The sequence below is a fragment of the Acomys minous genome (genome assembly GCF_964271855.1).
Source record: "Acomys minous genome assembly, chromosome: 5".
Lineage (NCBI taxonomy): Eukaryota > Metazoa > Chordata > Mammalia > Rodentia > Muridae > Acomys > Acomys minous.
Genome location: NC_140494.1, coordinates 83,859,596 through 83,871,275, shown reverse-complemented (window position 1 = coordinate 83,871,275; position 11,680 = coordinate 83,859,596). Strand labels below are relative to the sequence as shown.

The window sequence follows — 11,680 nt, the reverse complement described above, 5'->3', positions numbered from 1 at the left end:
TAAAACTTAAAAATAAAATTATAAGGCTGAAGAAATGGCTCGGCATTTAAGAGTACTTGCTGCTTTTGCAGAGACCCAGAGTTCGATTCCACCATCGACGGTAGTGGCTTACAACCACCTGGAACTTCAGCGGGCACAGCATGCACAGGGCACGCACGCAGGGCACAGGCGTACATGCAGGCAAAACACCCACACACGTAAAGTAAGATACAAATAGGAATAAATACATTAAAGGGTTATTTAAAGGAAGTTATATATCTCAACCAGGTAGATGGGTCGAGCTGGACCGTGGGAGGCGTGGGAGGGAGGGTCTGCCAGCCCCGGTTCAGCACGGGACAGCCTAACCCGGAGGCCCGCTCCTAGGGCCGCCCAGACCCACGCCCTGCTCCCTCCGCCCGGCACCTGCAGGAAGAGCTGGAACCGCCTCTGCGTGCCCGCCGCTCGTTTCCGCCCTCCCGCTCCTCCCACGCGTGCCGCCCGCGACCCCGCAGCACCGCTGTCCCCGATCCCAGGCCCCCGGGGGTCCCCTTCGGCTCCACCCGGAAGCGCGGTGCGTGGCGGCCCGGCGGCGCGGATTGGACGCGTGGCACAGACAGAGACACCCGGGGGGGTGGGTCGGAGGTGAGCGAGCGCCCGCGGAGGATGCGGTGGGGAATCTGCTCCGAGCGCCGCCCGCGATCGCGCGTGGGGCCGTGCACGCGGCTGTGTGTGGCGGGGGGGGGGGCGCGTGCCTCACCAAGTGCACTCTCCGCCGCCGAGCGCGCACGCCCGCGTAGGGTGGCGGTCGCGGCGAGGAGGGGGTAGGGGTCGCCCGCGGCTGGCGCCCCGGGACTCTTATTGTGACAGGGTGGCGCGCTGTGCTTAGTCACGGTGACCCGCGCGGCGGAGGCGGAGGCAGAACGCGGCCATGGCGGGGTGAGTGCGCCGCTCGGGGCGGCGGCCCGGGACCAGGCCCCGCGGGCTCTCCAGGCGTCCGAGCTGCGCCTCCGAGCGGTGGGGAGGCCGCTTAAGCAGGCACCGGGTACCGGGCGGCCGCTGCACAGCCCCCCTGCGCAATGCCAGGCCTGAGCTCCCGCCGTGTGGTCACGCGTGACAGTCGCTCACTTACTGGGGGCCCCTGGAGCATTTCGTCGTCCCCAGCCCCCACGGCGCTTTAATAGACATAACTCGCGGGGAAGCGACTCCAGCCTGAGCCCCAGATCGTGGGGAGCCAGCCGCGCACCCCCCCCCTTTCTCCACATCTCCCTTTCAAAACATAACTCGTCCCTTTCCCCACCCCCCTCCACCCCCGGCCCCCTCCAAGGGTCTCCCGAGTCCCTCACCGAAGGTGTTCAGACAATGCACACTTTCTGCCCCCAGGACCTTGGCACTTAATGTTTTCAGTACAGACCTCGCTTTATTTTCAGGTCTTTTCTGTTTTTCTGCTGTATCCCTGGGAGCTCAGAACAGTTCCTAGTACATACTTGGCAGGCTCTGTACATTTTGGTGAGGTGGTGAAGAAAGGAATTTGGCCTGCTGGAGGAAGGGAAGGGCAGGATGCTGGAAGAGACCGAGTGAGGAGGTTTGAAAGGGACTGACTGTGTGGAGCTTTGCAGGCCAGCGAGGAGCTGGGTTTCCGCTCTCAGGCTCGGTGAAAGGTATTGGGGGGTAATTCTGAGCAGGAAAGGAACGTGATGTGACCTGTTTCTTAGGCCTCCAGGCTAATGAGTTGAGGAGAAGTTAGTTTGAACGGAGCCAGGTGTTATCTAGTTTTACTTGGTTTGGCAAACTGCTCTAGCCTTACAAAAGGAATCGTGGCTGTCCTTGGAGGCACGGTCTGTAATCCCAGCACACAGGAGGATGAGTAGTTCAAAAGCCAGCCTTGGTTACAAAGTGAGTTTGAGGGCAGCCTGGGCTATCTAAGACCCTGTTGCAAAAAAAAAAAAAAAAAAAAAAAAAAAAGGTGGCAGGGTCTGGCTTAACCCAGCCTCTGTTCCCAGCAGCCCTATACTTTTCCTCCCTCCAGGCCCCTAACTGCTTGTGGTGGAACTGTACCTTGTCACCAGGAACCCCATGCAGCCCGAACCCAGGCCTAGCGGGGCTCCCCGCAGCAGCCAATTCCTGCCCCTGTGGTCAAAGTGCCCCGAGGGGGCAGGGGACGCGGTGATGTACGCCTCCACGGAGTGCAAGGCCGAGGTGACGCCCTCGCAGGACGGTAACCGCACCTTCAGCTACACGCTAGAGGATCACACCAAGCAGGCTTTTGGAATCATGAATGAGCTTCGGCTAAGTCAGCAACTCTGTGACGTGACCCTGCAGGTCAAATATGAGGACATCCCAGCTGCCCAGTTCATGGCCCACAAGGTGGTGCTGGCCTCCTCCAGCCCGGTCTTTAAGGCCATGTTCACCAACGGGCTTCGGGAGCAGGGCATGGAGGTGGTGTCCATCGAAGGCATCCACCCTAAGGTCATGGAACGGCTTATTGAGTTCGCCTACACGGCCTCCATCTCGGTGGGCGAGAAGTGTGTGCTGCACGTGATGAACGGGGCGGTCATGTACCAAATTGACAGCGTGGTCCGAGCCTGCAGCGACTTCCTGGTGCAGCAGCTGGATCCCAGCAACGCCATCGGCATCGCCAACTTCGCGGAGCAGATCGGCTGCACGGAACTGCACCAGCGTGCCCGGGAGTACATCTACATGCACTTCGGGGAGGTGAGTGAGGCCTGGGGTTTGGGCTCACTTGTCACAAGGGGTGGGTGGGGTAGGCGGCCTGGTCTTCCCCTCACCCCTTGACACTGAACAGTCATTGGAAGCTGGAGGGAAATGGAAACCTCTGTTTGGTGTTTTCTTTTTCCTTCCTCTTTTTCTCCCATAGGGCCTCATGTAGCCCAGGCTGGCCCTCGTCTGGTTATGTATCTGAGGATGACTTTAAACTCCTGATTCTCCTGTCTCAGTCTCCTAAGTACTATAGTTACAGAAATTCCCCCCGCACAGTTGACATAAGTTGTACAGGGACTAACCCGGGGCTTTGTTTTTTCTACCAGCCAAGCCCCTGCCCCAGGACTTGATTTGTTTGTATGTATGTATGTATGTATGTATGTATGTATATACGTTTTTCAAGACAGAGTCTACTTTGTAGACCAAGCTGGCCTTGAACTCACAGAGATCCGCCTGCCTCTGCCTTCTGAGTGCTGGGATTAAAGGTGTGGCCACCACACCCAGCTTCAATTTTATTTTTTTTGGACAGTCTTCTTTAGCTAAAGATATTTTGGGTTTTGGTGGGTTTTGTTGTTGTTGTTTTTTTTTTTTTTTTTTTTTTTGACAGGGTTTCTCTGTGTAGCCTTGGCTGTCCTGTACTTGGTCTGTAGATCAGGCTGGCCTGGAACTCACAGAGATCCCCTGGCCTTGCTTCCTGAATGCTGGGATTAAAGGCATGTGGCACCACCGCCAGGACTAGATTTTTTGTTTTGTTTTATTTATTTTTGTTTTTCTTTCTGGGAGGCTATTCAAGACAGGGTTTCTCTGTGTAGCCCTGGCTATCTTGGACTCACTGTGTAGCCCAGGCTGGCCTCAGACTGGGATTAAAGACATGCGTCACCCCCCCCCTACCCACCCCCCCCCCCCACCCTGTTGCTATGTGAGCAGGCAGTCAACAGGATCCACCACCCTCATGCACACAGTCTGGGAACTGCAAGTGCCAGCCTTGCTTGGGTTTTCTTGGGTTTACATGGTGTTGCTTTCATTTTTATTTCTCAGTGCAGGAAGTCCTTAAGGGAAAGTAATAGGAGGGTTCTTGGAAAAAGTCAGTCTGCAGCAGCCCTGGCTCTTGGGTGGCAGTGACTAGAAACTAGCCCTGGAGCTGGGCGCAATGGAACACCCCTGTAATCCCAGCACCTGGGGAGGCAGAGGCTGGCGGATCTCTGTGAGTTCAAGGCCAGCCTGGTTTACAAAGTGAGTCCAGGACAATGAAGGCTACACAGAGAAACCCTGTCTCAAGAATAAAGAAAGAAAGAAAGAAAAGGAAAGAAAAGAAAAGAAGAAAAGGTGCCCTGAACATGACAATGATGCATTCTGATGTTTTGTTTTGTTTTGTTGTTTTGTTTTTTGAGACAGGGTTTCTCCGTTTAGCCTTGGCTGTCTTGGACTCACTGTGTAGACCAGGCTGGCCTCGAACTCACAGTGATCTGCCTCCCAAGTGTACAGTGATGCATTCTGAATATTATCAAACCCAAACCCCAAGTCTGAAATACTCCACAACTGTGTGTGTGTGTGTGTGTGTGTGTGTGTGTGTTTCGAGACAGGGTTTCTCTGTGTAGCCTTGGCTGTCCTGGACTCACTGTGTAGAACAGGCTGGCCTCGAACTCACAGCGATCCACTTGCCTCTGCCTCCCGAGTGCTGGGATTAAAGGCGTGCGCCACTGCGCCCTGCTCTTTTTTTAGATTTTTGATACAGGGTTTCTCTGTGTAGCCTTGGCTGCCTTGGACTTACTTTGTAGACTAGGCTGGACTCTATAACTCACAGAGATCCACCTGCTTTTGCCTCCCGGGTCCTGGGATTACAGGCGTGCACCACTGCTGCCTGGCTTATTTTATTTTTATTAAATAAAATTTTTATTGTATTCATTTAGAGGGGCAGTACACGTGCTACAATTCATGTGGAGGTCAGAAGACAACTTGTAGAAGTTGATATTCTCCTTCCATCATGAGTCCTGGGGGTTGACCTGAAGTCCTCAAAAACAAAGCGAACAAGCCCAGTGCCTTTTTGAGCTGGTAATGGCAGTCACTGCCAAGCCAGGCCACCAACCCCAGGGACTCACCCATCAGGCGCCACACACACCGTAAACCAATAAATAATTAAATGTAATGAAAAAACATCTTAGCCGTGTGTGGTGGCCCTTGCCCTGGGGAGGCAGAGGCAGGCCTATCTCTGTGAGTTCGAGGCCAGCCTGGTTTACAAATCAAGTCTAGGACAGCCAAGGCTGCACAGAAAAACCCTGTCTCAAAAAAAAAAAATTTTTTTTTTTAAATTTCCCCCCTGAGAGAGGAGGGTCTTACTATGCAGACCCAGCTGGCCTGGAACTCACAGACATCCTCCTGCTTCTCCCTTCTAAGTGCTGAGATTAAAGACCAGACTGGGCTCAACTATTAGTTTGTTTATTTTTGTTTGTTTACTTGTTTGTTTTTTGAGGCAGGGTTTCCTCTGTGTAGCCTTGGCTGTCCTGCACTCACTCTGTAGACCAGGCTGGCCTAGAACTCAGAGATCCTCCTGCCTCTGCCTCCTGAGTGTTGGCATTAAAGATGTGTGACCAGGCTAATTGGGTTTGTTTGTTTGTTTGTTTTTATGTTCTGCCTGCATGTATGCCTAGATGCCAGAAGAGGGCATTAGATCTCATTATAGATGGTTGTGAGCCACCATATGGTTGCTGGGAATTGAACTCTGGACCTTTGGAAGAGCAGCCAGTGGTGCTCTTAACCACTGAGCCATCTCTCCAGCCCTAGTTTGTTTGTTTGTTTTTAATAATTTATTTAATTTTATTTTAGCGTGAGGGTGTCAGAGCCATTGGAACTGGAATTACAGACAGTTGTGAGCTTCCATGTGGTGGCTGGGAATTGAACCCGGGCCCTTTGGAAGAGCACACAGTGCTCTTAACCACTGAGCCATCTCTCCAGCCCCAGTTTGTTTCTGTTTGAGACAGGATCGTACTTAAGTCGTCCTAGCTGTTTTGGAACTGGCTATGCAGACCAGTCTGGCCTTGAATTCAGACATCTTTCTGCCAGTCTCAGGAGGGATAGGGCTTATAGGCTTGTGCCACTATACCTGGCTATACACTTTTAAAAAAATTAAAACCAAGATCAGTACAGATGTCTAAAGAGACCCCACTATGTGGCCTGTGTAAGGCCAGGTGTGTGGGTGCTAAGCCAGGAGGGCTTCCCTGGAGAGCAGCCTCTTACCTGAGCTTCCTGCAGGTGGCCAAACAGGAGGAGTTCTTCAACCTGTCCCACTGCCAGCTGGCTACGCTCATCAGCCGAGATGATCTGAACGTGCGCTGCGAGTCCGAGGTGTTCCACGCGTGCATCGACTGGGTCAAGTACGACTGCCCGCAGCGGCGCTTCTACGTGCAGGCGCTGCTGCGGGCAGTGCGCTGCCACGCGCTCACCCCGCGCTTCCTGCAGACGCAGCTGCAGAAGTGCGAGATCCTGCAGGCGGACGCGCGCTGCAAGGACTACCTGGTGCAGATCTTCCAGGAGCTCACGCTGCACAAGCCCACACAGGCCGTGCCCTGCCGCGCGCCCAAGGTGGGTCGCCTCATCTACACGGCAGGCGGCTACTTCCGACAGTCGCTCAGCTACCTGGAGGCCTACAACCCGAGCGATGGCTCCTGGCTGCGCCTAGCCGACCTGCAGGTGCCACGCAGCGGACTGGCGGGCTGCGTGGTAGGCGGGCTGCTGTACGCTGTGGGTGGCCGCAACAACTCGCCAGATGGCAACACTGACTCCAGCGCTCTGGACTGCTACAACCCAATGACCAACCAGTGGTCGCCCTGTGCCTCTATGAGCGTGCCGCGCAACCGCATCGGGGTGGGGGTCATAGACGGCCACATCTACGCAGTCGGGGGTTCCCACGGCTGCATCCACCACAGCAGCGTGGAGAGGTGAGCACCAGGGGCCCACAGGAGGTTGAGCGGCTGGGATATTCATTCTCAGTGTCCAGGGTTGAGAAGTGCTGGAGGGGGCTGTCCCAAACCTGTAGGAGCCATCTGTGCACACTAGGGACAGCAGGAATTACCACAATGTGTGAACTGTGTTATGCTGTGTATCACTACGTTCAAGTATGTCATCCAAACCGGATATAGTTCAGTGATAGGACTGTAGTTCCTTTCTTTTCTTTTTGTTTGTTTTCTTTCTTTCTTTCTTTTTCTTTTTCTTTTTTTTTCTTTTTTTCTGTTTTTGTTTTTTGTTTTTCAAGACAGGATTTCTCTGTGTAGCCCTGGCTGTCCTGGACTCACTTTGTAGACCAGGCTGGCCTCGAACTCACAAAGATCCACCTGCCTCTGCCTCCCAAGTGCTGGGATTAAAGGCGTGTGCTACCACGGCCTGGCTTTGTTTTGTTTTTGTTTTTGTTTTTTTGTTTGTTTGTTTTATTTTTTGAGACAGGGTAGCCTTGGCTGTCCTGGACTCACTTTGTAGACCAGGCTGGCTTTGAACTGCCTGCCTCTGCTTCTGAAGTGCTGGGCTGTGGCTCAGTTGGTAGAGCGCTTGCCCAGGGTTTGGAAGCCCTGTGTCTCATCCGCCACTTCGTAAGCCTGGTGGCAGGGACACACTGCCTGTCATCCCAGCATTTGGGAGGTGGAGTAAAAGGGTCGAGAATTCAAGATTATCTTTGGCCAGTTCAAGGCCAACCTGGGATAAAGAGACCCTGTCTCAAGACAACTACCCTTCCTCTCCCCCAACTCCTCCAAATGTAGGTCTTGGAGCAAGGGTAGGAAAATGACAAAAGTTGAAAATGTTATATTTGTGGTGCCGGTACAGAACCTAGGAACTTGTGTGTGTTAGGCCTGCCCTCTACCCCTGAGCTAACCCTACCCCTAGCCTGAAAATGGAGGTTTAAACAAGCGCCCTAGGGGCCTCTAGTGTGTATAGACCCCGAGTATGATGGTGAGGTGATGCCTCACCTGGAGCAGGGTGCTGTCAAGGACAAGGGCACTGTTAACTCCAAGAACACAGGTATGGACTGGACGCTGCGGGCCAGCCGGGACGTGTGCACCCATCTCTGATCATGTGGCTCAGAGGAGACTTTTTAGGGGTTCTGGAGTTGAACATCTGCCCAGACGCTACTTGATAACCCTGGCTGTCCTACCCCACATTTCCGATGCAAACCTTACTTGTGCTGTGAGGCCATGAGTCCCAAAGGAGTGACACACACGCGTGCTGAGGTTTCCTAAGTGATGACTGTGAGCCTCAGTTTTCTCCTCTGAAGTAAGTAGATCAGAGCCAGGAGTGGTGCTGCACACCTTTCATCCCGCACTGGGGACACTGAAGGAGGACCATGAGAGTTCAAGGCTAACCTGGGCTACATAGTAGGTTCCTATCTCCAAAAACCAGTAGAAAAAGTTCTAGTAGACGGTGGGTCTATTGTCAGGAAGGCCAGCTGTGGTTCCTGAGGTGACCGCAGTGTAATTATGTCCTTTGCAGATACGAGCCAGAGAGGGACGAGTGGCACCTTGTGGCGCCAATGTTGACACGGAGGATCGGTGTGGGCGTGGCGGTGCTCAACCGCTTGCTGTATGCAGTGGGGGGCTTCGATGGGACTAACCGGCTTAACTCAGCAGAGTGTTATTATCCGGAGAGGAATGAGTGGCGGATGATTACACCAATGAATACCATTCGAAGTGGGGCTGGTGAGTGGCGCATGTGGGCGGGGCATGTGGGAAAGACCACACCCACCCAGTTTCCTTTCCGTCCCTTCTTCCTGCTATCAAGCCTCCGCCCTTCCAGCTCGCTTTTGGTTTGAGTCAGAGGTACAGGTCACGCACTCTGAGGCTACTCTTGAAGTCCTTATGTAGCTGCGGCTGACTTTGAACTCCTGATCCTCCAACCTCACCCGCTCCAGTGCTGGAGGGAAGGACGGTGGCTACTGAGGAGGTCCTCCGTAGAGCGTGCCTCACGGTGATTCCTGCTGTGCTCTTGTGTTTAGGGGTCTGTGTCCTGCACAACCGTATCTATGCAGCAGGGGGCTACGATGGGCAGGACCAGCTGAACAGCGTGGAACGCTATGACGTGGAGACAGAGACCTGGACTTTCGTAGCCCCCATGAAGCATCGCCGGAGTGCGCTGGGGATTACGGTGCACCAGGGCAGGATCTACGTGCTCGGTGAGGTCCCCCAGGAGGCGGGGCCGGGGTGAGAAAGACTGAAGTGGCCATTTTGGTGGTGAGGATAGGTGCTGGGGATCTCCTGACCGCTTGACAGGTGTTCTGTAATACTGTGCCAAGCTCCAAGGCCTGGGGGGTGGGGCAGGGGATTCTGGGCGGGGCTCTACCACAGAGCCACACCCCCAGCCTCCCTGGGAAGGCTAGGCTAGGCAGGAACACTGAGCGGATCCCACCTCATTCCTACCCACTCCCTCCTGCTTTCTGCTGCTCTTCCCAGTGGTGGGCTGAGCCTTCTGAGGGCCGTGACCACCCTCTTCACTTTTCCTGCAGGAGGCTACGATGGCCACACTTTTCTGGACAGTGTGGAATGCTATGACCCAGACGCCGACACCTGGAGTGAAGTGACCCGTATGACGTCTGGCCGAAGTGGGGTGGGTGTTGCTGTCACCATGGAACCCTGTCGGAAGCAGATTGACCAACAGAACTGTACCTGCTGAGTCACTGGGTCACCTGAGAACTGACAACAAGAAGGAAGACCTGTCCATCCAGACCACTGCTGTCTTCGAACCGAAAGAAGGAAAAACAAAAACCCACAAACAGAAAACACAGAGACAGAAGAGGCAGCAAACAAAACATCACTCTCCAGGAAGGGCAGCGGGAAGGCCTTGAAAATGACATCCTTGTGCCCATTTGTCATAGCGCCTGGAGCACCCAAGCCTGCCTGGCTGGGGTACGGGAGGGGCACCTTCCCAGGTGAGAGGCCCTGCACCCTCTGGCTGGGCATGAAGCCACCACCAGCACCCAGACCCCTTTTCAGGGGGGGGAGTCAGGCAAAGCAGGAAGTCACCTGTGTTGTCTTAGGTCCCTGCAACTTGGTGATCAATTCCAAGGGACAAAGGGGAAAGAAGGGATCAGGTGGCCGAGGGCCTGAGGCGCTCTCTGAAGCTGTGGTCCCCAGGGCCAGGCCTGCACAGAGGAGCCGCCAGGCCTCCAGGCCCTGGACAGTTATTTTTGTTAAGTAACCCCGTAACTTTCCCATGGAAATAAAGACTGGATGAAGAGTGTCTGCACACAGGTCCTCAGAGGGTGATTGGAGTCCCAGGGGAGAGACAGCTCTTCTATTGAAAGGCGCTCAGATCTTGATGGGGCTGATATTTGAACCTCGTTTTGTTATCTCTGCTTACTGTTGTGCACTCTGCTCACAAAGGACATCTTGCTCCCTCACAGGCCACACAGTTGTCTGCCAGTTTCAGGTGCACTGGGAGCCAGTGACCTGACTTCTGTGCCACTTCTAGGACCTCCTGTGTTTTGCTTGGTTTTGAGACAGGGTCTCATGTAGTGTAGTCCAGACTGGCCTCTAGTTCAGACCCTGAACTCCTGGTCCTCCCTCTGCTCCTGAGTGCTGGGATTACAGATGTACACCACCAAGCCTGGTTCCTGCTTGTCCTTTTTGTACCCAAGCAGGAAAATAAAGATGTCTGGCACCTTGCGTGTGGCTCAGTGGGTAGGGAGCTAACCCAGCACATGTGAAGCCCTGGCTTCCATCCCCAGCACTGGTAAAGCAGGCATGGTGGGCCACACCTGTACCAAGCAGCAGGAGGCAGAGGCAGGAGTCAACCCAAGGCCAGCCTGGCCTGCACAAGACCTGTCTCAAAAATAAGAGTAATGAGGGCTGGAGAGATGGCTCAGTGGCTAAGAACACTTGTTGCTCCTCTAAAGGTCCCGAGTTCAATTCCCAGCATGGTGCCTCACAACTACCTATAATAGGATCTGATGGCCTCTTCTAGCCTGCAGATGCATAGGAAGACAGAGCACTGTATACACAAAGAAATTTTATTTAAAAAAAAAAGTCATGGCAAGATGATGGTGGCAGCAGCAGCAGCAGCGCACGCCTCTAGTCCCAACTCTCAAGAGGCAGAGGCAGGCAGATCTCTTAGAGTTTGAGGCTACCTTGGTCTACAGACTGAGTTCCAGGATAGCCAACTTTGTTATACAGAGAAACCCGGTCTCAAAGAACAAACAAAACAAAAGAGCAAACAACAACAAAAATGTGCCACTGTGCCTGGCTCTTGGGAATTTCTTTTTTCAGGACGGGGCTTCTTTGTGTTAGCCTTGGCTGTCCTGGACTTCATTTGTAGACCAGGCTGGCCTGGAACTCACAGCAATCAGCCTGCCTCTGCCTCCCGAGTGCTGGGATTAAAGGCATGAGCCATCACCACCCAGCTAACAATTTTATTCTTTATTGACTACAAATGGGTTGGTATTCTCTCTAAATGGAGAGGCGAAACGGCTGAGATCTGCAGAGAACTTTGTAGTCCCTATTAATGACAGTTCAACCCTGAGTCCAGTCAGCTCCCTTGGCCAGACCCAGACCTGCCTCCCCGAAGGCCAGAGGCTAGCCTGGTAGCTATGGCTCCTGAACACAACAGTTCCAGTGACCACTGATGCTTACAGGGCTGCAGTCAAGATGAGATGGGCTCTGCTGTGGGCCAGTGCATATGAAGTCACAGCTGCCACTGCGCCATGTGCCACACTGTAGTCCCATTACTACAAAGGCACCTGCCCAGGTGAACCAGAGCCACAAAGAACAGGTGAGAAGAGCGGGAGTCAGGGGACTGGCCTCCAGCTGCCTGGGCAAGGGCTGCAGGGTGAGCAGGAGCTAACACCGACCCTTCCCTGAGCTTCAGCATCCTCATCCTCCCCGGGGAATATTTTTAAAGGTACAGAATAAAGGAAGTTCAAGGTCATCCTCAGCTATGTGTGCACTTGGAAGCTATATTGGGCTACATGAGACCAGGACAACCAATTCCAGGAGCTGGAGATGGCTCA

The 11,680-nt window shown here is 53.9% G+C and overlaps 1 protein-coding gene across 4 annotated transcripts; it reads left to right on the top strand.

The window, feature by feature from the left end:
* Positions 1-382: 382 nt before the first annotated feature.
* Positions 383-10,340, top strand: KEAP1 (kelch like ECH associated protein 1). 4 transcript variants are annotated; one of them, XM_084783191.1, is made up of 6 exons: positions 383-621; positions 2,006-2,691; positions 5,947-6,632; positions 8,173-8,378; positions 8,675-8,851; positions 9,182-10,340. In XM_084783191.1, exons 2-6 carry the CDS (start codon positions 2,053-2,055, stop codon positions 9,346-9,348), a joined length of 1,875 nt encoding a protein of 624 aa, XP_084639317.1. In that variant the 5' UTR covers positions 383-621; positions 2,006-2,052; the 3' UTR covers positions 9,349-10,340. The 4 variants fall into 4 exon arrangements, with proteins under 4 accessions (XP_084639317.1, XP_084639316.1, XP_084639318.1 ...); XM_084783190.1 differs by lacking the exon at positions 383-621 and adding an exon at positions 652-915; XM_084783192.1 differs by lacking the exon at positions 383-621 and adding an exon at positions 922-1,637.
* The last annotated feature ends 1,340 nt before the right edge of the window (positions 10,341-11,680 follow it).